This window comes from Ailuropoda melanoleuca, chromosome 16 (assembly GCF_002007445.2).
Source record: "Ailuropoda melanoleuca isolate Jingjing chromosome 16, ASM200744v2, whole genome shotgun sequence".
Lineage (NCBI taxonomy): Eukaryota > Metazoa > Chordata > Mammalia > Carnivora > Ursidae > Ailuropoda > Ailuropoda melanoleuca.
This window is the reverse complement of record NC_048233.1, coordinates 25,301,319-25,326,919: the sequence shown is the minus strand read 5'-3', so window position 1 is coordinate 25,326,919 and position 25,601 is coordinate 25,301,319. Positions and strand designations below refer to the sequence as shown.

Below are 25,601 nucleotides of genomic sequence, written 5' to 3'. Positions count from 1 at the left end.
TGACCAATCTGTTGAACTTTTCTTTACCTGTCCGTTCTGATGGTAAGTATATCTGTAGTCTTGCAGTATCGCTCTCCCACAAGTTTAATAAGTTTCTTCTTTGCATGATCATCTAAATTCAAACTGGAAAGTTTAACCTTAAAAATACAAGAAAAAGTTATTTGAAAACAATTATTTCAGATACTTTGTTTAGTGGGGAAAAAAAAAAAAACCCAGTAGCACTATTATTTATGTTAACATTAAATCAACCAAAAAGAAACTTTTGCAACCCTGCACTCTTGTCTATATAGAGTTAGCAACTGGCATGCATTATGAAGCCTGACCTTACTCATGGGAAAAAAAGAGAGGGGGAGTAAACTATTTCGAGTTCTTTGAAAGTTCTGGTCATTAGCACCTTTACTGAAAAAGCCATAACAAGTCTCTTAGATAAATGAAATTACAGCTTATGAGTAGCACTACGAATTAAACTCAATCAGTATTAGTAAAGCTGGAACATAAGAATAAATGGATAAAACAAAAGGCTTTAAGATATTTCCACCATGCAATTATGAGACCCTTACCATTGCAACTAGTTTAGGGGTATTTATTTTAAAAGGTACAAATATCTCATGGAGGCTGAAATATAGCATTCATGAAGAATCTAAACATTTGAAATAATTCAGCTTAACATTTCTCAAAATGTTAATACTAGTCCCAGAGGCTGCCAAGAAGAATTATTTCTCTAAAAAGGCTATTTCTGTTGACTACATTCAGAAAGTACAGAGTTAAATTGGGTGTTCTATAGAATAGAAAGATTTCTTAGAAGAGGTAATATGCTAATGAGCATTTTGAAATTCAAGATGCAGGGTTCTCATGTAACAATTCCCAAATTTATTTGACCTCATATTCTATTTTTCAAGGCACGGTTCATGTAATTAGTCTTCCTTAAAATATATTTTGGGAAACGCTACATGAAGACACCTTTTAATTTGCAGAGAATTATGGCACGGGCTGAGGGTATCTAAAAGATGACTAGGCTTGACACAGAGAAATAGGTTAGATACTAGAATACAGTTAAACAAGGTAAACCACAGACTGTTTTTCTATGAACAGCATTAAGAACAAGAAAGATCCATAACTATAAGAAGAAAAAAAAGGCTAAATAAGATTTTAAAATCATATCCACTTCTCTCTAGCTTCAATAATCCTGCACTTCCCTCAAAACATTATAGCATAAGAGCTTGTTTATTTTCCCATTTTTCCCACTAGACTGCAAACCCTTGAGGGTAAGAATGTATCTGTCCTATTTTTGGCGATGGCCTAGCGCTTAAAGAACATAACGACATGTATTTGCTGAAAGAACACATAAATGAAAAAAAAAAGGATACATTATTTTTTTTAAGCACTGTGAATTTTTATGTGAACTACAGAAAAACATAGGAAATAAACAAATAAAAATACACTTTTAAAGAACATACATAGGAAAAACTTTGACTATTAAGTATCAACCCCACAGAATGGTCCTATGTGCAGGCAGTGCAAATTACCACAGTCCCCCGAAAAGAACATGTATCAACAACCAGGTTAGCAGCTTGAGGGATAAAGTAAGAAATTTTACAATAATTCTGATTATTAACAATAAGAATTACTTATAAAAAGATAGTGAAATTAATCTACATTATAATTATAAAATATTTGTACATATGCATGCATACAGATACAGTACAGAAAAAGAATAGTTTTTACATTAGAATAGCAAGAATTGAATGATATTTTCCTTTTAAAACTCCCTTCAATGTAATCATGTTCAACAATAAATTTAAAAATTTACCATTTAAAAAATTTACGTGTTCTAGTTTTTTATGTAAGAAGTAGTCAAAAAAATGGCAGTAACTGTTTTAAAACTTACATTCACATTAACATTTTAATGTTCAAAAATTATATAGCATTTACGCCAGAAACTCGTTAAGTATTTTAGAAAGAGCTATGTAGTACACTCACGCCACCTGCTAGCACTCCAAGGCACTGCAAAATTGTAGTCTTTAACCTAGACTAAATAGTCTTGACTCTGAAGTTAAGCAGCACTCACTACCATTCTTTTTCCAAAATTCAAAAGAATCCCTGGACTTTTCTTTTTTCAAGTTGCTATATTTTAAAGAATCAATGCTGTACTATTGGGGCGCCTGGGTGGCACAGCAGTTAGTCGTCTGCCTTCGGCTCAGGGCGTGATCCCAGCGTTATTGGATCGAGCCCCACATCAGGCTCCTCTGCTATGAGCCTGCTTCTTCCTCTCCTACTCCCCCTGCTTGTGTTCCCTCTCTCGCTGGCTGTCTCTATCTCTGTCGAATAAATAAATAAAATCTTAAAAAAAGAAAGAATACTGTACTATTAACATTATTCGCAAAACGACACTGACATTTCAAATCACAGGAGGTCATGGTTATATGTATGTATTTTCAAATGCCCATATTTAAGAGCTACATAAATTGAGAAATGTCTAATTGTGTGAAATATCTTCTCTATTTAGAAGCACAGGACAGTTAGTTAAAGGACTATAGTTATATACAAAAGACAGGACCTGGGTTTGATTACTAGATTTGCTACTTTATTTGCTAAGTAACCTTAAACAAATCATTTGATCTTACTGTTCCCGCATTTACAAAACAGAAAGGACACCACAGGATTTTTGTCAGGAATAAACGAGAATAAATAGAAGAAACCATTTTTAAAGAAAAGTCCTACACAAATATTGTTTTTAATTCTGAACTACCTTTATGACTATCAAGAAAAATATGATACCATCTTTCTTTCTCTGAATTTAAAAATTTGAGTATCTCTTTATACAATACTTTATAATATTTGACTGGCTTCACAATATTAATTTAAATCATGCCAGGGGGTGCCTGGGTGGCTTAGTCTGTTAAGCACCTGACTCTTGATTTTGGCTCAGGTCATGATCTTGGGGTCTTGCGATCAAGCCCCACATTGGGCTCTGCACTGGGTATGGAGACTGCTTGAGATTCTCTCTCTCTCCTTCCCCACTCCCCCAAAAATAAATAAAAATAGAAGGTAAGTCATGCCGAATGCACATGCTTTAGTCCCACTGTTCTACCTACTTTTACCCTTGAACTACACACAACACCATTCAGGACACCACCACCGAGCTTCAACCGTCAGTGGGTAGAGTGAAAAGAGTCCAAGAAGGGCAGACATGAATCAGGAGAAAAAAACATAAGAAGTGATGATGGTATCACATGGTGGCATCAGACAAAAAGGAGACAAGAGAGGATGGTGGCCTGATATAGTAAGTGGTATCTTGTGGTATACTTCAAATAACAAAATTGGATTATTTTTACGTAAAATAAAATAAGCAAACAGAACAAGCAGGGAACCAGATGTCTATTCTGGTACTGAAGACTAAGGCCCACAAAAGTAAGGCAAAAATCTAGATTCCCTGATCCTGAGTTCAGAGATTTTTTTTATCACCTAACACAGAGCTCAACAACAGTTGGCTGTTATTATTATCATTATTATTAAAAAGAGGCAACATTTACTAAGTTATTAAAAATATGTCAAGTATGAATTACCCCTAGGTACTCAAAAATTTTTTTTTTTTACTTTTAGGTAATCTCTACACCCAACATGGGGCTCAAACTCACATCCCTGAGATGAAGACTCACTTGCTCCTTCGACGGAACCAGCCAGGCACCTCACTTCCTAGGTACTTTATAGTAATCTGTGGAATGTCGGCCAAGCAGAATTTTAAGGTTTTTTTCCTTTTATCTAGATTTTCTAAAATTTATACAGTAAACATGTATTGTCTTTTGTGATTTTAAATATTTTCAATCTCTCTAAACACATATATTGCTATGATATTTAAACTATTTTAGAGAATAAAAAAAGGCTGACAAGCTTCGTAAATTTATTTCATAAAGAAGGCACGATCCTGACACGAAAACCCAGCAAAGACAGAAAATTAAAAATCAAACACTGATGTATCCCTGAAAAATTTCTAGAAATTAAACCTTATCTATTTGTTACCTCATAGTGCAAAAATGGTTGCAGGGACTGTCAACATATTTTTGCAGTCCACATGGAATGTTGTTCTTTTTTTTTTTTTAAAGATTTTTTGAGAGAGGGAGGGAGGGAGAGAGAAAGCACACATGAGCAGAGGGAGGGCTAAAAGGTACAGTACAGAAAGAAAGGAAAAAAGAGTACTTTTATAGTGAAGAAAACCAGCAAATAGTACCTCAGCCAGGTGATCAAGGCCTCATCATTAGTAATGGCATGTTAGAAGCCTCTACCCTTGCTATGATGTGATGAAAATGGCACTTTACTGGTGAGGTTTTCCTCCCAAAAATACATAACAGTCTAAGCATGAGAAGAACACCAAACAAATCTAAAATGAAGTATATTGCAGAAAATACATACTAGTACTTCCCAAAACTGTCAAGGTCACCAAAAACAAGCAAATTCTGAGAAACCAACACAGCCAAGAGGTGCCTAAAGAAATCTGAATAGGGGCTCCTGAGTGGCTCAGTTGGTTAAGCATCTGCCGCTGGCTCAGATCAGGATCCCAGGGTCGAGCCTGGTGTCAAAACAGGGCTCCCTGATAGCGGGGAGCCTGTTTCTCCCTCTCCCAGACCCCCCCAACTCACGTTCTCTTTTGTGCGTGTTCTCTCTCAAATAAATAAATAAAATCTCTAAAAAGAAAACCTGAATAAAGTGTAAACATGTATCAATACTGGCTCAGTTCAATTATAATAAGTGTACCACAATAATAAAGATGTTAACACGAGAAATTTGGTGTGAAATATAGGGGGATTCTTTGAACTATCCTTGAAATTTTTTGTAAATCTAAAACTTTTTTACTTAAAAAAAAAACAAAACAAACCCATCACATAAGTGCTCTATGACTTCTGTATGAGAAAGCCATGCCATGTGGATCAAGACTTTTACTGAGGGAAACTAACAGTGGTTTCAAATACTAACTTACAAGTTGCTACAACAAGACACTTGGAACTGCAATGGTATGTGGCATGCTCTTGACGAGTAAGAGCAGGGATTTAATGTTTCTCCAAAGCAACATGAGATGAGGACAAACGATCCTCAACAAAAAGCTAACAAACCAAATCCACAGTGAAGTAAAAGAATGATGTACTATGAAATAACAAGGGTTCCCAACGCTTCAGTACTTGAAAACCTAGCAATATAATTCGTTACTACAATAATTCGAAGAAAGTAATTTCAAAAATGCTATAGGAATAGGACACATTATTAACGTAATAGAGGCTAGTATCAAACTGAATTCCAATTTATACTTAAAGGCTAAAAACCAGAGGCATACCCATTGAAGTACAGAACATAAGGGACTACATAAACATTATTTTAGAAAATTTCATCTAATGAAAAAGACAAAGAGAAAAGAAAAAAACAAGCTATAGATACTTAACAAGAGGAATTAAAACCACTATTATTTATCATTTATTTCCTAAGAAATCTCTGAAAGAGTGAACAAAAAGCCCGAGCATTCAGATTTTGGTCTCTTATTATGTATAAATGTTCACCCCCAGCCTCAAACACTCTCTTGGCACAGAACAGACCCTGATTTACATGTTATTCTATGTAGCCATTAAAAATTATATTAAAGAGGGGCACCTGGCTGGCTCAGTCAGTAGAGCATGTGACTATTGATCTTGGGATTGTGAGTTCGAGCCCCACACATTACTTAAAAACAATAAAAAAAAAATTAAAATAGTATTAAAGAGTGGTAACTTTGTATGGTGACAATGGTAACTACACTTATCATAGTGAGTATTTTGTAATGTATATAAATGTCACTAGGCTGTACACCTGGAATTAATATAATAATGTATGTCAACTATACTTCAATAAAAAATCAATGTTTAATAACCTTACAAAATTTTTAATTCATATTGTTAAATAAAAAAGAGCAGATAACTAATCAAATACAATGTCATCCTATTAATATACACAAAGAATGACTATATATGTATATATAGACTATATATATTTAGTATATATGTGTGTGTCTATGTGTGTGTGTGTATATATATATATATAGTCAAGGTTATTTATAAGTGGTAGAATTATAGGCAATTTTATTAATACTTCAAAACTTTCATGTTTCCCAAGTTTTCTATGATAATATCAGTTTTATGATCATACATACAAAATGTTATTTTGAAATAATGTATTATAATAATTCTTATTTTAAAAATATATTTCTTACCCTTAAGGTTACTACTCGGGCTCTGGGGTTTCTAATAGATGGTCCTGCTGAAACATAATCCATTGTGTCAATTTCAATGGGAAAATGCTTCTCGCATTTCTCATCACTGTCCAGTGCAGCTGGCCACTCAGTGCAGAAATCTGAGAATTAAAAAAAATTATCTCAAGTATAGTTTTGCCAAGTAAATTCTCACTGAAATGTGCACTACCAGACAAAATCAAATCATTGAGGGAGATGACTCTCGAGTTACATGAAATGAAAGAACAGACTCTCTTCTGCACTTTACAATCACATCATCATCCTTTATCCCTTTTCTTTTTAGATGAATCCTAATTAGGGAATGTAGTTAAATGAATGATTTAGATAGCTTGGGTTTGGTGGGGAGCAGTAAGTTTGGTTAAAAGGGAACTATGACTTGATGTAGGCTTATTATAGCTTTGCACATACCTGTTATGGGACAGTTTAATTCCCCCTCACCAACTAAAACCAAACAGTTCACAGTGCTCGGAGCATTATTGTTTTTGAAAAAAGCAGCAATTAATAGTAATTCATTCCCAAATGAAAGTTACTAAAGGTCTACTGAAGGGAACTGAAAGCTCTGAAAAAGCTCTTAGAAAAAGTGAGATAGGGTCCACATTCTCTCAGAAACTGAGTTGAACAGGGCCTCTAACTGAACAGGTACAAAAGTCTAGGACATTATTAAATGGATCCTTACAGTAATTCATGTTTCCTCTCTATGACTTCTGTGCCAATGAGGGTAAATGGAAAGAGGAACAGACTTGTCCTCATATTCAGGCACGACAACTAGCTTAGAGGGGTGGGACTGGCTCTAGAACGGGGGCACAAGAGGAAGTTCAAGCACTGTGAACAAGAACGCAGAGCACCACCTATCTCCACAGCACAGAGATATAAACTCAGGCCTGGGGGGGGTGCGGGTAGGGGAGAGAGGACTTAAAAGGGAAAGAGCTCCCATCGCGTCCTACAGCTATCTGTATTGGGGGACTCCATAAATAAGTAGCTGATTTCATTTTGCCCTATTCCTATGAAGTTAGCGTGGTAGAGGGCTCTCAGCTTGAGATGCAAAGTTCTGGCACTATCAGGTTCCCCTCCATGGAAATTTCACTCCCTCAAACCCCATTCTAAGACTACCTAAAAGTAATCTGTTTCTTAGGTCAAACACATTAAACCTCATAGGGTCTGTGCTTTCTCCAAAAAGCACAACTGCAGGAGAGGCTGGTCACAAGCACAGGCATATGTGGGAACTCTTCCACGTGATGATTTAAGGGACAGTGAAAGGTACTCTGTCAATAACATTTCCTAACAATTTGCTTATAGTAGGTACTATATTTAGCTCCCACTTAGGCTTTAATATCAGTCAGCAAAATGTCACTCTGGGTTACAGAGACTCTCCAAGTTCTGCAACTAAATATATGCTAGCAAATTAAGTATAGCTCACACCATTCCCTAAACACCCTGCTTAAGAGAGCAATACTCACAGACTTTGAGGGGAAAGAAGTATCTCCGCAATTAAGAACATTCTGACATTTAAATAAAATGAAAAGAGCATGATTACTGAAGTTAAATTTCATTCCCATCATGGAATATTTCCAATATCCTGCACTATAAGAGGCAACACTGCCAAGCACTTTATAAGAGAGACTAGTTTGGAGAATTTTATAAGTTCTTGGGTTTGTACTGAGTCTTTTATTTTTTATAACTTTGAATAAGTCATTTCAATAACCAGATGATAATTACAACTTTTAAATTACCGGATTATATGTCTAAAAAACACAGCCAACTGGAAAGTACATAATAGACCCCTATTCATCTGATAGGTAGAGCAATAGGCTAGACTTCGGAAGACCTTGGTTTTTACTTAAGTTCTACCACTGATTATTAAAGTTTGGGTAAATTACCTAACTTTCCTGCGCTTCAGATTTTCCACTTGCAAGTTAGATATAAAATCTGAACTGACCTACTTTGAAAGAAAATTGAGAAGAAATATTTTAAAAGCCTTTGAGTTATTTGGAAGATACCATCTAAATCTAGAAGCTGGCAAAAGTGTAAAGACAAAATTAAAGAAAGATTAAAGCACTTACTTAAATACTTAAAATATAATGCTACTCTTCTGAATGTGCTATATGAAAGCCTTTCATTTAAGAATTATGAAGTATTTTAGAAATATCTCATTAGAAAGCCCAGTTTCTAGATTATAAATGCATATTTAAAAATAATGTTTAAAAAGGAGAAAACTGAGATTTATCACGGTGTAATGCATTCTTTAACTGGCTTCACAAGGGATCAAATAGTGATACATGCTTTGTGCCAAACAGGGCACAAATTTGGAACAGTGATCAGCGTCAGTCTATCACCAGGCACCAATGAAAATAAAACATACAATCCAAAAGGATAGAAATGCATCCTACTATCCCAAAAAGAAGACCACATACATGAAAGGAGATAAGAGATTGTTCTTTCCTCATTTCAAGAGTAAGGACATTTTTCCTACTTTTTAAGGCTTCTTTATCTCTTCCTTATGATGTTTTTCAATAAAGGCCCTTCCAAAAGCTCAAATTTTATCGTAATCATGATCACTAAACTATTTCTCCTTCCAGCATTATCAGGCTGCCTGTGAAGGGTTTTTAGATTTCATTTTCTTTCCTGAAAAGCCTTAACAAGTGTACTGAGCATTTACATCTCCTTTTTTAATTAGCATGAATTTAAGAATTCATCCAAAGGTACTAACTCTTGAATTAAACTACACAACCAATCACTAACAGCTATGAACTTAAAACAATTCCAATGTCCTTCTGTATGTAGTCCAATGCAAATTAGATCAGAAATTGAGTGGGACTCCCCCTGCTTGTGTTCCCTCTCTCGCTGGCTGTCTCTATCTCTGTCAAATAAATAAATAAAATCTTTAAAAAAAAAAAAAAAGAAATTGAGTGGGAATATGTACACGTGTGAAAACACGCATAAAACTATGGGAAAAAAAAAAGTTCTTTGCCTTGACCTCTGTACATGTGGGAAGGAGAAAGAGTAAGTGAGTGAGGGGTGTCTGGGATGCCCCAGTTAAGCATCTGACTCTTGGTTTTGGCTCAGGTCTTGATCTCAGGTTCCTGAGATCTAGCCCCCTGTGGGGCTCTGGGCTCAGCGCCAAGTCTGCTTAAGGTTCTCTTTCATTCTCCCTCCCCTCTGCACTCTCTCTCAAATAAATAAATAAATCTTTAAAAAAAGAGAGTAAGTGAGTGAAATCTGTTTATATCTAGGAATCAATAAATATTGTTCAAATTCAATAAATTTAGAACTGGAGATATAATCATGGGCTGGTGATTACTTCCATCTTACATATGTATATGAAAAAAATATATATACACTAATATAACTACACATATATAAAATATATAGAAAGAATATATAATAAATATTATATAGAAAGAGACTGTATGGAAAAGTTAGCAAATATACTCCCAGCAAATAATTATCAGACCTAAACAATGATTAAAAAAGAACCACTTCTGAAATGAGGGGCCAGGTGGGAAAGGAGAAATTTTCTAAGACTATTGCTTTTCATCATCAGCTTTTCTGCTACTTGATGTTACCACATCCATGTATCACTATGAAGTTCTTATTTTAAACAATTTCTTCAAGATAACTCTCCGCAAAGTATGCCATTACTGACTCCACTGATTATTGTACTCAGCATCTTTTCTACATTATCTTCAGTTTGGATTATACTGATTTGTATCTATTGGCAACACTGCAATATTTTCTTCAGTCTTTTTATGTATGTGCTATCTATAATGCAACAAGTAAGTCCCTAACCTACCTGAACAAGGACTATGATTTCTGGTTCTATTTATTATTCATAGCCACTTGTAGAATAGTCTGCAAAAAAAAAAAAAAAAAAAAAAAAAAAAAAAAAGAACTTGCAGATTTGACATCATAACAATTCACAGAAAACTTGAAAATTTTTCTAAAAAGAGAAACTAGCAATGACTCAGAATATAAGGCGATTTAATGTATTAAAAATGAGGTTTTGTTTCTCCATCTTTATTGAGATATAGCTGACATAAAACAGTAAGTTTAAGGTATATAATATGTTGATTAGATGTATTTATATATACTGCAAAATGATTACAATCATAACACTAGCTAAGACCAGCGTCACATAATTACCATTTCTTTTTGTGGTAAGAATATTTAAGATCTAGTCTCTTAGCAACTTTCAGTTTGTAACACTATTAATAACTATAGTCACTATTCTGTACGTTAGATCCCCAGAACTTATCATAAAACTGAAGTTTGTATTCTTTCACCAACATCTCCCTTCTCCCCCCCTTTCAGCCCCTAGTATTCTGAGTTCAGCTTTTTTAGATTTCACAGGTAAGTGAAATCATAACCTAATTGTCTTTCTCTTATTTTGTTTAGCATAATGCCCTCAAGGCCCATCTATATTGTCAAAAATGGCAGGACGTCCTTCCTCCTCATAACTAAATAATATTAAACACACACACCACTTCTTTATCTAATCACCAACTTAGATTTTTTCCATTTCTTGGTTGTGGTAAATAATGCTGCAGTGAACACAGGAGTATAGATATTTCTTCAAAACCATGTTTTCATTTCTTTTGAATGTATATATCCAGAAGTGTGATTGCTGTATCACACGTGTAGTTTTTTAAGGAACAGTACTAATTTTTTAAGGAGCCTCCATACTGTATTCCATAGTGGCTATACCAGTTTACATCCCCAGCCAACAGTACAAAAAGGTTTCTCTTTTCTCCACATCTTCACCAATACTCGGTATCTCTTGCCTTCCTGATGACAGCCATTTCTAGCAGGTGAGAAGTAATAGCTCCTTGTGGTTTTGATTTGCACTAATCCTTCCATGATTAGTGATGTGAAGCATCTTCTCATGTGTCCACTGACGATCTGTATGTCTTCCTTGGAAAGATGTCTATTCAAGTCCTCGGCCCATTTTTTAATCAAATTATTTGGATTATTTTAGTGTTGAGCTATGTGAGTTTTGTATATTTTATATACCCCTTATTAGATATATCATTTGCAAATACCTTTTCCCATTCAGTATGTTACCTTTTCATTTTGTTGATGGTTTCCTTCATTGTGCAAAAGCTTTTTACTTTGGTGGTCTCAAAAGTTTATTTTTGCTTTTATTTCCCATCCCAAGGAGACATATCAAGAAAAATACTGCTAAGACCAATGTCGAAGAAATAACTGCCTATGTTTTCTTTAAGCAGTTTTATGATTTCAGGTCCACATATATTTCTTTAATCCATTCCGAGTTTATTTTTGTGTCTGGCATAAAAAAGTGGTACAGTTTCATTCGTTTGCATAAAGCTGCTCCATTTTCCCAGCATTGTTTATTGAAGAGACTGGCTTTTCCCCATTGAATATTCTTGCTTCCTTTGTCATAGAAGAATTGACCATATAAGCATGGGCTTATTTCTGGGCTATCCTGTTCCACTGATCTATGTGTCTATTTTTGTGCTGGTATCATATTGTTTTGATTACTATAGCTTGTAGTATATCTTGAAATCTGAGACTGTGATACATTCAGCTTTGGTCTTTCTCAAGATTGCTTTGGCTATTCAGGGACTTTGTGGTTCCATACAAATTTTAGGATTCTTCCTTCTAGTTCTGTGAAAAATGCTGTTGGTATTTTGATAGGGATTATATTCAATCTGTAGTTTGCTTTGGGTAGTATGAACATTTTAACAACATTAATTCTTCTAATCTTCTGCTTATTTTCTAATTGAATTGTCTGGGATTTTTTGCTATTGAGTTGTATGAATTCTTTATATATTTTGGAATATTAACCTCTGACCCGAGGTTTGCAAATATTTTCTCCCATTCTGTAGGTTGCCCTTTCCTTTTGTCAATGGTTTTCTTTGCTGTGCAGCTTTATAGTTTGATGTAGTTCCACCTGTTTATTTTTGTTTTTATTGCCTTTGCTATTGGTATCAAATCCAAAAATCACTGCAAAGACTTACATCAAGGAGTTTACTGCTTACGTTTATTCTAATTGTTTTGTTAATGTGATATATTACACTGACTGATTTTTATGTTGGACCATCTCTGCATCCCTGATATAAATCCCACTTGATCTGACATGATCCTTTTAATGTACTGTTGAATTTGGTTTAGTAATACTTTGTTGAGGAATTTTATATAAACGTTAATCAAGAAATTTAGCTTGTAATACTTTGCTTGTAGTATCGTTGCCTGGTTTTGGTCATCAGGGTAATGCTGGCCTCACAAAATGAGTTTGAAAGTGTTCCCTCCTCTTCCTTTTTCGGAAGAATTCTTTTTAAAATACTTATTGATTTGAGAGAGAGAGAGAGCACGAGTTGCGAGGGGCAGGGAGGAGGAACAGAGGGAGAGGAATAAGCAGATACCCCGATAAACAGGGATCCCAATGCAGGGCTTGATCCCAGGACCCTGGGATTACGACCTAAGTGGAAGGCAGACGCTTAACTGACTGAGCCACCCTGGCGCCCCTTTTTTGGAAGAATTTGAGAAATATTGGTACTATCTCTTTAAATGATTAGAATTTGCCTGTTAAGCCATCTGATCTTGGATTTTTTTGTTTTGTTGGGAGGTTTTTTTTTTTTTTTAAGATTTTATTTATTTATTTGACAGAGAGAGAGAGACAGCCAGCAAGAGAGGGAACACAAACAGGGGGAGTGGTAGAGGAAGAAGCAGGCTCCCAGGAGAGGAGCCTGATGTGGGGCTCGATCCCAGGACCCTGGGATCACGCCCTGAGCCGAAGGCAGATGCTTAATGACTGCGCCACCCAGGCGCCCCGGTTGGGAGGTTCTTGATTACTGATTCAACCTCCTTACCAGTAATGGGTCTGTTCAGATTTTCTATTTCTTTTAGGATTTTATTTATTTATCTGAGAGAGAGTGAGAGAGCAGGAGAGTGGGGTGAGGGGCAGAGGGAGAAGCAGACTCCCCGCTGAGCAAGAAGCCCAAGGCAGGACTCCATCCTGGGACTCCAGGATCATGACCTGAGTGGAAGGCAGGCACCTAACTGAGCCACCCAGGCATCCCAGATTTTCTTTCTTCACGATTCAGTCTTGGTAGGTTGAATTTATCCATTTTTTCTAGGCTGTCAAATTAATTGGCATGTAATTGTTCATAGTGGTTCCTTATGATTCTTTATGTTTCTGAGGAATCAATTACAATGTCCCCTCTTTCATTTACAATTTTGAGTCCTCTCTTTTTTCCTGATGTTTCTAAAGACTTGCATATATTGTTTATCTCTTCAAATAACCAGCTTTTAGTTTTGTTCATCATTTCTTTTGCCTTTTTAGTCTGTATTTCCACTCTAATCTTTGTTATTTCCTTCCTTCTACTAACTTTGGGCTTAGTTCTTCTTTTTCTAGTTCCTTGAGGTGTATACTGAGCTATTTATTTGAGATCCCTTTTTTCTTAATGTACACTATCAACTTTCCTCTTAGAACTGTTTTTGTTGCATCCCATAAGTTTTGGTAAGTTGCTTCCATTTTTAATTGTCTCAAGATTTTTTTAACTTTTGACTTTTTTCCTTGAATCAATGGTTGTTTAGGGACATGTTGTTCAATCTCCATATATTTGTTAATTTTCCAGTTTTCTTCTTATAATAGATTTCTAGTTTTATACCACTGTGATCAGAAAAGTTGCCTGATATGACTTCAGTATTTTAAAATTTGTTAAGATTTGTCTTTTGGCCTAACATAGGATGTGTCCTGGAGAATATTTCATGTGTGCTTGAGAAGAATCTGTATTCTGCTTCTTTTGGATGGAATGTTCTGTAAACATCTGTTAAAACCATCCAGTCTAACATATAGTTTACATCCAGTGTTTCCTTACTGATCTTCTGTCCGGAGGAGCTATCTATTGTTGAAAATGGTGTACTGAAGTCCCCTACTATTGTATTGCCATCTGTTTCTCCCCTCAGTTCTGTTAGTATTTGCTTTATACATTTAGGTGTTCCTATCTTAGGTGCATAAACATTTAAAAATGTTATATCCTCTTGTAAACTGGCCCCTTTATCATTAGAAATGAAATTCTTATGTTCAAAGTCAATATTAAGTTCATATACTAAAACAACCACTTACCTTTAAGAGCTTCACAGTGCTTTTTAATTGCTACAGGAGTTAAATGCAGAAAATTGGGGATCTAAAATAGAGAAATTTAAAGGATAAATTAGGCTACTGTCTCAAAAACATAAAAAAGAATTTCTTCATAACACTAAATCCTAAGCACAACAAACCTTATAATAAATAAAATCTAGTTTTTACAATATTAATTCTACATCACGTGTTATGAATTCAATAAATGAATTCCTTGCACTATAGATTCATGATGTATCTCATGATGACCATCACGGGGAAAAAAATAAATGCTATTTTTATAGTACTCTTCCTGCCACAAATCTACAGGTATACATGTTTTCCTTATAAAACGAAAAGCACTTAAGGACACAGATTATTGTTTAATCATCCTAATTTCCCTGGAATACAAAAAGAAATAAAAACTATTCAAGATCCTACAGTCTTAACACTTTAGTTAACACCTTTTTAGACATCTCCTTAAAAAAGAGATACATGTATACAGTTTTATATAAATGGATTCATACTGTTCTAGAAACTGTTTTTTAAAGATTTATTTGAGGGGCACCTGGGTGGCACAGCAGTTAAGCGTCTGCCTTCGGCTCAGGGCGTGATCCCGGCATTATGGGATCGAGCCCCACATTGGGCTCCTGCTATGAGCCTGCTTCTTCCTCTCCCACTCCCCCTGCTTGTGTTCCCTCTCTCGCTGGCTGTCTGTCGAATAAATAAATAAAATCTTAAAAAAAAAAAAAGATTTGAGAGAAAGAGAGCACGTGGGACAGAGGGAGAGGGAGAGGTAATCTCAAGTAGACTCCGCACTGAGTGTGGAGCCCAATGTGGGGCTTGATCTCACAACCCTGAGATCATGACCCGAGCTGAAAGCAGGAGTCAGACGCTCAAACGACTATGCTACCCAGGCACTCCTAAATGAAGTTCTCTTCTTTCATTTAAAGAAAAGATTAGTTTACTCAATGTTGGTTTTCTTCTATCTCTTGCAACTTCCAGATTTCCAAATTTCATTTATCCATCTTTAGCAGCAGACAACTCCTTCTTCTCCATGTTATCATCTCATTATTCACCATCATCTTTGAGCAAAATTGTTTTTGTTTTACAAGACTGTCATATAAATGCTAAGTGAAATAAGTCAGAAAAAGACAAATACCATATGATTTTACTTATACATGGAATCTAAAAAACAAAATAAATGAACAGAAGAAACAGACCCACAGACATAAAGAACAAACTGATGGTGGCCAGAGGGAAGGGGCATGGGGGAATGGGAGAAATAGGGGAAGGGGAATGGGAAATACAGGCTTCCAGTTCTGAATGAATAAGTCATAGGGATAAAAGGTAGAGCATAGAAAATAAAGTCAACAGGGGGCGCATGGGTAGCACAGTCGTTAAGCGTCTGCCTTCGGCTCAGGGCGTGATCCCGGCGTTCTGGGATCGAGTACCACATCGGGCTCCTCCGCTGGGAGCCTGCTTCTTCCTCTCCCACTCCCCTGCTGTGTTCCCTCTCTCACTGGCTGTCTGTCACATAAATAAATAAAATCTTAAAAAAAAAAAGAAAAAAGAAAAGAAAGTCAACGGAAAGTGTCTGTTCATATCTTCTGCCCATTTTTTGATTTGATTATTTGTTCCTCATGTATTGAGTTTGAGAAGTTCTTTATAGATCTTGGATACCAGTCTTTTATCTGTAGTGTCATTTGCAAGTATCTTCTCCCATTCCGTGGGCTGCCTCTGAGTTTTTTTGACTGTTTCCTTTGCTGTGCAGAAGCTTTTTATCTTGATGAAGTCCCACAAGTTCATTTTTCTTTTGTTTCCCTTGCCTTTGGAGACGTGTCATGAAAGAAGTTGCTGTGGCCGATGTCGAAAAGGTTACAGCCTATGTTCTTCTCTATGATTTTGATGGATTCCTGTCTCATATCGAGGTCTTTCGTCCATTTGGAGTTTATCTTTGTGTATGGTGTGAGAGAGTGGTCAAGTTTCGTTCTTTTGCATATAGCTGTCCAATTTTCCCAGCACCATTTATTGACGAGACTGTCTTCTTTCCAATGGATGTTTTTTTTCCTGCTTTGTCAAAGATTAGTTGCCCATAGAGCCAAGGGTCCATTTCTGGGTTTTCTATTCTGTTCCATTGGTCTATGTGTCTGCTTTTGTGCCAGTACCACACTGTCTTAGGGATCACAGCTTTATAGTATAGCTTGAAATCCAGCAACGTGATGCCCTCAGCTTTGTTTTTCCTTTTCAACATTTCCTTGGCGATTCGGGGCCGTTTCTGGTTCCACACAAATTTAAGGGCCGTTTGTTCCAGCTCTTTGAAAAATGTCATTGGTATTTTGATCAAGACGGCATTGAAAGTGTAGATTGCTCTGGGTATCATAGACATTTAACTATGTTTATTCTTCTGATCCATGAGCATGGAATGTTTTTCCATCTTTTTGTGTCTTCTTCAATGTCTTTCAAGAGTGACCTGTAGTTTCTAGAATATAGATCCTTTACCTCTCTGGTTAAGTTAATTCCGAGATATCGTATGATTTTTGGTGCTATTGTAAATGGAATCGATTCCCTAATTTCTCTTTCTTCAGTCTCATTGTTCATGTATAGAAATGCAACTGATTTCTGAGCATTGATTTTGTATCCTGCCACATTACTGAATTGCTCTATAAGTTCTAGTAATTTGGGGGTGGAGACTTTAGGTTTTCCATATAGAGTATCATGTCATCTGTGAAGAGAGACAGTTTGACTTCTTCTTTGCCAACTTGAATACCTTTTCCAATGAAGACATACAAATGGCTAACAGACACGTGAAAAAATGTTCTAGATCATTAGCCATCAGGGAAATTCAAATCAAAACCACCTTGAGATACCACTTTACGCCAATTAGAATGGCAAAAATTGACAAGGCAAGAAACAACAAATGTTGGAGAGGAGGTGGAGAAAGGGGAACCCTCTTACACTGTTGGTGGGAATGCAAATTGGTACAGCCACTTTGGAAAACAGTGTGAAGGTCCCTCAAAAAGTTAAAAATAGAGCTACCCAATGATCCAGCCATTGCACTACTGGGTATTTACCCCAAAGATACAGATGTAGTGAAGAGAAGGGCCATTTGCACCCCAATGTTCATAGCAGCATTGTCCAAAATAGCTAAATTGTGAAAGGAGCCAAGATGCCATTCAACAGATGACTGGATTAAGAAGATGTGGTCCATATATACAATGGAATATTACTCAGCCATCAGAAAGAATGATTACCCAACATTTGCAGCAACATGGACGGGACTGGAGGAGATTATGCTAAGTGAAATAAGTGAAGCAGAGAAAGACAATTATCATATGGTTTCACTCATTTATGGACCACAAGAAATAGCAGGGAGATCAGCAGAAGAAGGATGGGAAGAATGAAGGGGGGTAAACAGAAGGGGGAATGAACCACAAGAGACTATGGACTCTGGGAAACAAACTGAGGGCTTCAGAGGGGAGGGGAGTGGGGCAATGGGATAGGCCGGTGATGGGTATTAAGGAGGGCACGTATTGCATGAAGCACTGGGTGTTATACACAAACAATGAATCATGGAACACTACATCAAAAACTAAGGATGTATGTATGGTGACTAACATAACATAGTAAAAAGTTTAAAAAAAAAAAGAAAAGAAAGTCAACGATACTGTAATAGTGTTGTATGGTGAAAGATGGTAGCTACATTTGTGGTGAGCACAGCATAACACACAGACTTATGGAATCACTACGCTGTACACCTGAAACTGATGTAAAATTGTGTGTCAACTATACTTCAATAAAAAAAAAAGGTGAGAAAGATTCTCATATAGTGAAAAACACAGTTTATGACAATTATACTGTATATAACATGAACCATCTGAGATACACATTCTCAGATTAAGCACATTCATATTTTTTTAAAAAGCTTATAGTTCTCACTGCCTGGGTGGCTCAGGTGGTTAAGTGTCTGCCTTCAGCTCAGGTCATGATCGCAGGGCCCTGGGATCGAGTCCCACCTTGGGCTCCCTGCTCACTGGGGAGTGTGCTTCTTCCTCTGCCTCCCCCCCACCCCCCACTCATGCTTGTGTGCAGGCACGCGTGCTCTCTCTCACAACAATAAATAAATAAAATCTTTAAAAAAAAAGCTTATAGTTCATAAATCATTATAGATCCTACCAAGCATCTAATATGAACCATTTAGTGTGACGTATTTTGCTTCAAGAAATAAAGAAGTTTAGGGGCGCCTGGGTGGCACAGCGATTAAGAGTCTGCCTTCAGCTCAGGGCGTGATCCCGGCGTTACAGGATCGAGCCCCACGTCAGGCTCCTCTGCTATGAGCCTGCTTCTTCCTCTCCCACTCCCCCTGCTTGCGTTCCCTCTCTCGCTGGCTGTCTCTATCTCTGTCAAATAAATAAATAAAATCTTTAAAAAAAAAAAAAAAAGAAAAAGAAGTTTAAGGACTGTAACAGTATTAAATAATATTCTACTTTTCTGGATAGAAAGTTTTAAAATCTCTCTTTTAAAAGTAGATTTCAGGGGCACGTGGGTGGCTCAGTTGGTTAAGCGTCTGCCTTCGGCTCAGTTCATGATCCTAGGGTCCTGGGATCGAGCCCCACACCCTCTGCCTCTCCACCCACTGGTGCTCTCTTACATGCGTGTGTCCTCTCACTCTCTCAAATAAATAAATAAAATCTTAAAAAAAAATTAAATTTCAGCCCCTAATTCTCAATCTCAAATAGGTTATTTCACTTTTCTTAGTTCTACTCGAAAGATACAAGATAGAAAAAATAGAAAAGAAAAAGCCAAAAGGGAAGCCACAGGACCAACTGATTATATTCTTAAATACCCAGGATTCTGAGTCTTCTTTATCATGGACAATCAGAATGTATCATCCATTATTACCTGAAAAAAATATATAAACTAAAATACAATAAGCTGCTGCTACACACTGAACCCTGAAGTATAAGGCACAGTAGGAGTGGGAAGAGGATCAGCACTTATTTAAGTCCTGGTCAATGAATCAGCAATTTATCTTACCTTTAAAAGTTCTAGATTTCCCTCCTTTGCCATGGGCACCCCCCTTTTTACTCGGTAACCCATTCGAATGGGAAGAGGTACAGCAGAGGGTTTAAATGGTGCTGCAACAGGATAAACACTAGGCCAGTCTTGGTCAACAGCCATTTTCTCTGTCCTAGGAGGTAGTGCCTACGGAATATAAAACAGTTTAATATTTTAAATATGAATATGATCTTTAATTTTAAAGCAAAAAAGCTACAATTAAAAGAAACATAAGCAGAACTGCAACCTACATAAAATCTGACCTTTTATAGAACTGCTGCTATTCAAATGAAAAAACACCAAACCTACCTAATCTTTTTGCACTGTGTCTGCAAACCCTCTGGTAAGGATCCCCTTTAATAACTTCCTTCACTAAAAATTTCTGTGGATTCAGACTTTTAGCAAATTTTTTACATTTTGTGGAAGAGTAACAATGTATTTTGAAATACAGATCTTCCTCAACTTACAATGGGTTTATTGGGACACTGAGTGTTTACATTGATTGAGTGGCCCAATAAACCCATCATAAGTTGAAAACATAGTAAGTCAAAAATGCTTTTAATCACCTAACCTACCGAACAGCATAGCTTAGCCTAGCCTGCCTTAAATGTGCTCAGAACACTTACACTAGCCTATGTTTGGGCAAAATCATTTAAAACATAGCCTATTTTATAATAAAGTATTGATTATGTCATATAATTTATTGAATACTATACTGAAAGTAGGAAAAAAATGGTTATATGGGTACAGAATGGTTGTTAAGTGTATTGGTTATTTATCCTCGTGACTGTGGCTGACTGGCAACTATGCCTACCTGCCACTGTCCAGCATTGTGCAAGTTTCATACCGCATAATGCTAGCCCAGGAAACAATCGAAATTCAAAATTCCAAGTACGGTTTCTACTGAACGTGTACTGCTTTCTCACCACCATAAAGTCGAAAAATTGTAAGCTGAACCACTGTAAGCTGGTGACCATCTATAGTTTTTAGAACTTTCTTGATTGAAGTCAGTACATGAGGGGACACAGAAAATTTGGAAATAAAGGAAATAAATAAATAACAAGAACTTAGAAATAAGTAAATGGGTTAAACTAATTGAATACATACATAATGAGAAATTACTGTCTCCTAGACCCAGAGAATAGCTATGTGACAATTTAATCAATTCCATTAATATACACATATTTTTTTAAAAACTGTATTCATTAGAAGGGATGGCCAGGATATAAAAGTAGGGTTTAAAGAAGCAAAATTTGGCAATGTCCAACAATGCAATATCAAAACCAATGTACTGTACGCCCTGGAAGAAGGTAATATTCCTGTGAAAATAACTACTCTAGATAATTATAATTTGGTACCATTTAACTTCCATCTAATAATCTGTCTCCGTTCTGACTCCATCCTCAACAAGTAACCTTAAGATTTGGATTCTTCCATAGACTTGCCTGTAGGGTGAGACCAAACTGGTAAGATTAATACACATATCCCAGGCTTCAAGATTATTAAAAGCAGCATCAAAAATAATTCTATATTCTAGTTTATATACTTATTTCCTGGGAGTATGTGAGTGAGTCGACCCCTCAAAGATGATCCATTTTTCGGGGTACTGACAAAAACCAGTTAAAGACTAGAGCCAAGGCTCTGGCAGTCACCAAGTACACATCCCCTTGTGAAGCCTTCTTGGGCAGCACTCTTCTGCCTTATCATGAATATCTGCCTCACTTTAGAACTTCAGAAATCATTAAGATAGTATATAGTAGAGTATATTAATTACCTTTCTTCTCAGTGGTCTTTCGTATCTGGATGTTCTGTCTGCTGTACCTAAAAGACAACACAGTAGTTATAGAAAACTGAATAATGTACAGTTGTTCAACACTGATCATGATCCCACAACTCTCAGAGTATTTCAGGTATTCAGTAATACAAAAATGAAAAAATAATCCATTTTCTGTAAGCTCTGGGACAAACTCATCTTAATGAAAAGTCAGAAATAGTTAAGAGAAGTCCAGAGTTATTTAAATATAAAGTGCATTGTGATTGATGATATAGTGAACTCATCATCTAAAGAATTATTTTCAATAAATTTTAAGGTTCATAGTCAAACTCACTTTCCCAAGTTAAAATATCTAGTTAGAAATGAGTATTTTACATCTTTAAAGATAAAGGACATGAAATGTTTGAACTATAAATATACTTGCTCATATCTGGAATTATTTGGTTCCACCAAAAAAACCCTTGTTTTCCCTTCCGCACTGCATATTAGAACTGCCAATGCTACAATAATGCCGGTATTAAAAAAAATCATAGCCATTCCTAATAAATCACATAATTATAGAAGAGAGTAAATTATTTACATACAGTATATACCTTTAAATATATTACCTTACGTCTCTCTAAATGTTCTGCTACATTATAGTAACAATAGCTATAATTATTCAGCACTTTCACAAACCAGACACTGTGCTATGTGCTTTTCATTATTTCACTTAATCTTATTGTTCACAGTAACTGTAAGTACTATTATTATCCTTAGTCAGAGGTCATTTAGAGATGAGAAAACTAAGAATCAAAGAGTAGGGTGGCAACAGCATTGTATACAGGACTCTTCACACTCTGAACCACTTCTATCTCTAGCTTCATCTCCCTTCACAAGGTCCCCAGCTACACTAAACTTCCAGGACCAGAGCCTTTGGACTTTCTCCAAATTTACTGTTCTTTCTGCCTGGAATGTGCCTCCCTTCCACCTGTCTGGCTTCTGTCCCCTTCCACCTTCCCATTTCTTTATCTGACAAATTCTTATTCATCCCTTGATAGTAATTCATTTATTCATTCAAAAATCATTTGAGTGATATTTGTGTACCAGAAACAGAGAAGGCAGCAATGAGCAAGAGAAACACAGACCTTGCTTTCACAGAATGTAGTCTGTCAAATAAGAGAACCATTTAACAAGTAATTTCAATAAATAGTCATAATATTAATGGCAACATATAGCAGGGGACCAAACTTAGTCAATTAGTTGGAGAAAATCTCCCTGAAGAACTGGATGTTAAGCCTAAACCTTAAGGATGAGCAAGAGGTAGCTCTGGGAACAGGCAAGTGAGAAAGTTTCTATGGAGAAAAGGAGATGAAAAATCAATGGGAAAAGTTCAATATGGCTGAAATTTAAGACTAGAACAGAAAGAACACTGAGAAAAGAGGCTGGAAATATTTAATAAGCACCTCAACTATAATACATCATTGACAGAGCTCTTGATTTTCTTCTTCCTGATCCCTGTAAATGATACTGCTATTCATTCAATGACTCAGGGTAAGAATCTAACATGCTTCCCGAGATTTTTCCTCATGCCCCATATCAAATCTCATCAGTAAATCCTCCCAGCTATACCTTTAAAATATATCCCATATTCAACTACGCCACCTTCTCTATTACCTCAATCCAACTCACCATCACTTCATTTGGACTACTACACAGGCTTTCAAATTCATCATCTGGATTCCACTCTTACCCCACTAAGGTTGGTTCTCCACACAGTAGTAGTCAGTGATCTTTTTCTTTTTTAGTATCTTATTTATTTATTTGACAGAGAGAGAGTGAGCACAAGCAAGGGGAACGGCGGGCAGAGGGAGAAGCAGGCTCCCCACCGAGCAGGGAGCCTGACGCGGAGCCTGATGAGGGGTTTGATCCCAGGACCCCAGGACCATGACCTGAGCCGAAGGCAGATGGTTAACCAACCTGTCTGAGCCACCTAGGTGCCCCAGTGGTCAGTGATCTTTTAAAAGTATAAATCAGGGGTGCCTGTGTGGCTCAGTGGGTTAAGCACCTGACCCCTGCTTTTCCTAAGGTCATGATCTCAGGGTCATGGGATCAATCCCCATGTCGGGCTCCATGCCCAGAGCAGAGTCTGCTTGTCCCTCTCCCTCTGCTCCTCCCCCTCCCAAATAAGTAAATAAATATGTATTTTTTTTTAACGAGAGAGAAAGCAGAAGTGGGGAGAAGGTGAAGCAGACTCCCTGCTGGCAGTGAGCCCGATGCAGGACTCAATCCCAGGACCCTGGAATCTTGACCTGAGCTGAAGGCAGATGCTTAATGGACTGAGCCACCCAGGTGCCCAAATAACTAAAAATTTTTTTAAAAAAGTATAAATCACACGGTATCACTTCCATGTTCAAAACCTTCCAGTATAATCCTAAACTTATAATAAAATCCAAGCCAAATGCCTACAAGCCATTGTGAGATCACATCTTTCTGACATCTTAGACTACCACTCACCTATGTTCACTTACCTCCAAGTTGACTTTCTTTCTGTTCCTTGATCATACCCCTAAGCTTGTTCTCACTTCTGGGCCTTTGCACTAGCAGATCCCTGTGCCGACAAGGATCTTCCCCCCAGATCTCAGCATGGTATATACCATGGGCTCCACTCAAATGTCGCTTCCCCAAGGAGGTCTTTCCCTACTACCCAATCTTTTCCTACTCTATAGCCAGTACCCCTCCAATCCATCATTCTCAATACGCTGCTTTATTTTTCTTCGAAACATTAATCACCATCTGACATTATACTGACATTATTTTGTTAATAGTCTGACTTTACCAAAAGAATGTAAACTTCATGAGGTGAGAGATCTTGCTATATTCCAGTATCTAGAACACTACCCAGCACACACGAGTTAAGTATTTACAAACTGAATACAAAACTTAAAGACAGGGGCACCTGGGTGGCTCAGTAGTTAAGCAGTTAAGCGTCTGCCTTCGGCTCAGGTCATGACCCCAGGGTCCTGGGATCGAGCCCCCTGCTCAGCGGAAAGCCTGCTTCTCCCTCTCCCATTCCCCTGCTTATGTTCCCTCTCTCACTGTGTCTCTCTGTCAAATAAATAAAATATTTTAAAAAATACTTAAAAGACATAAGCATTAAGACTATAAAAGGCCACTCTGATAAGTTAAGGAATTTATCCTATCTCAAAGCAATGAGAAAGCATTTGTAGAGTTTGAACAAGGGAGTGGCAAGGTTTTGTTTTTTGAATACTTGAGTCTGGTTGTGAGAATTCAACTTAGGAGTGCAAGAGCAGAAACAGGGACAGAAAAGAAACTACTGTAGAAGTGGTGGCCTAGACTGAACTGCTGGTAATACGAAGATGAGAGATATTACAGAAGGTAGCATGGACAGCCACCTGGTGAATGACTGACCACGCCCCCTCTTTGACATAGCTTTCCCTGACTCCCGTGGGCTCTTCCTCAATGCCCCTGTGTTACTCTATTCACGCTTCCATTACAGTCCCTCACAATGCATATAGTATGACTCCGTTTTCCAAGGCAAGTACAGTATCTTGAATGAAGGTCATCTCAATAACGCCTGTTGAATGAAGGTCATCCCGTTTGGTGGCACAGCTAGGGCTGGAATTCAGAGCTGCAGTTTGTTCCAAGACAGCTGTATGCTTCTCTTAACGTTCGAGAAAACCCACGGTTCAACACTGCTCAACAAACATCACCAGGCACCAGTAACTAGTGACCGTGTGCCAATGGCCGCGCAAGGGAGCACCAGAAAGCGCGGGTCACTGTAAAGGGGTGGGGGGAACAAGCTCGCCACGTCCAGAGCACCCAGAAGCAGAAATCGGTGACTAGAAGCCCGGTGACACGGCGCAGAGAAAAGACCCACGCCTGCGGCTTTCCTTCTGGGAGGGCCAGTGACCAGCTGACAGAGGACGTACCGGCTTCCCCCAGACGGTGCGGACTCCGCCACCGCGGCGGCCATCATGGTATTCGGTATTCCGCCCTCTCACCTCCCCCAAAGCCCGGAGGCGACGCGACAGACACTCACGCGGGCTTCGTATCGCACGGCGGGAGGCCGGAGACACGGAGGTACAAAAGGCACGCAGGGTCCTGGCCCCCGGCTGCAGAGCCAACCACGCGTGCAGCGCGGCGGCCGCCATGGCTGCGAAGACGGCAAGCCAGATGGGACAAGCGTAGTCGGGAGTCAAGGGGCGGGTCTGAGGCCGCTACCGCGCGGGTTCGCCGGGTCTTGCCCCGCCCCTAGGGTGGAGAAACAGGAAACAGGTGGGCCGGCAAAGTCAGCGCAGGAGTCAAATGTGCAGGAAGATAACCCCAAAACAGAAAGAACTAATGAAAACAAAAAGGTACAAAAAAACAAAAAAAAAAAAAGAAGAAGAAGAAGAAGCAGAAGCAGAAGCAGTGAG

The 25,601-nt window shown here is 37.6% G+C and overlaps 1 protein-coding gene across 2 annotated transcripts in view; it reads right to left on the bottom strand.

Moving 5' to 3' along the window:
- Nucleotides 1-25,389, bottom strand: part of MRPS35 (mitochondrial ribosomal protein S35) — a 47,261-nt gene extending 21,872 nt beyond the window's left edge. Inside the window, exons 1-6 of one of the 2 annotated variants that reach the window (XM_002917121.4) lie at nucleotides 25,226-25,389; nucleotides 21,184-21,230; nucleotides 19,389-19,556; nucleotides 14,358-14,418; nucleotides 6,233-6,372; nucleotides 28-137 (exon numbers count right to left, since the gene is read on the bottom strand). In XM_002917121.4, coding sequence (XP_002917167.1) covers nucleotides 28-137; nucleotides 6,233-6,372; nucleotides 14,358-14,418; nucleotides 19,389-19,556; nucleotides 21,184-21,230; nucleotides 25,226-25,337 — 638 coding nt within the window. In that variant the 5' untranslated portion in view covers nucleotides 25,338-25,389. Of the gene's footprint in view, nucleotides 1-27; nucleotides 138-6,232; nucleotides 6,373-14,357; nucleotides 14,419-19,388; nucleotides 19,557-21,183; nucleotides 21,231-25,115; nucleotides 25,199-25,225 lie in introns of those variants that run through there. The other variant, XM_034645940.1, reaches the window with a different exon arrangement.
- Between the last annotated feature and the right edge of the window lie 212 nt (nucleotides 25,390-25,601).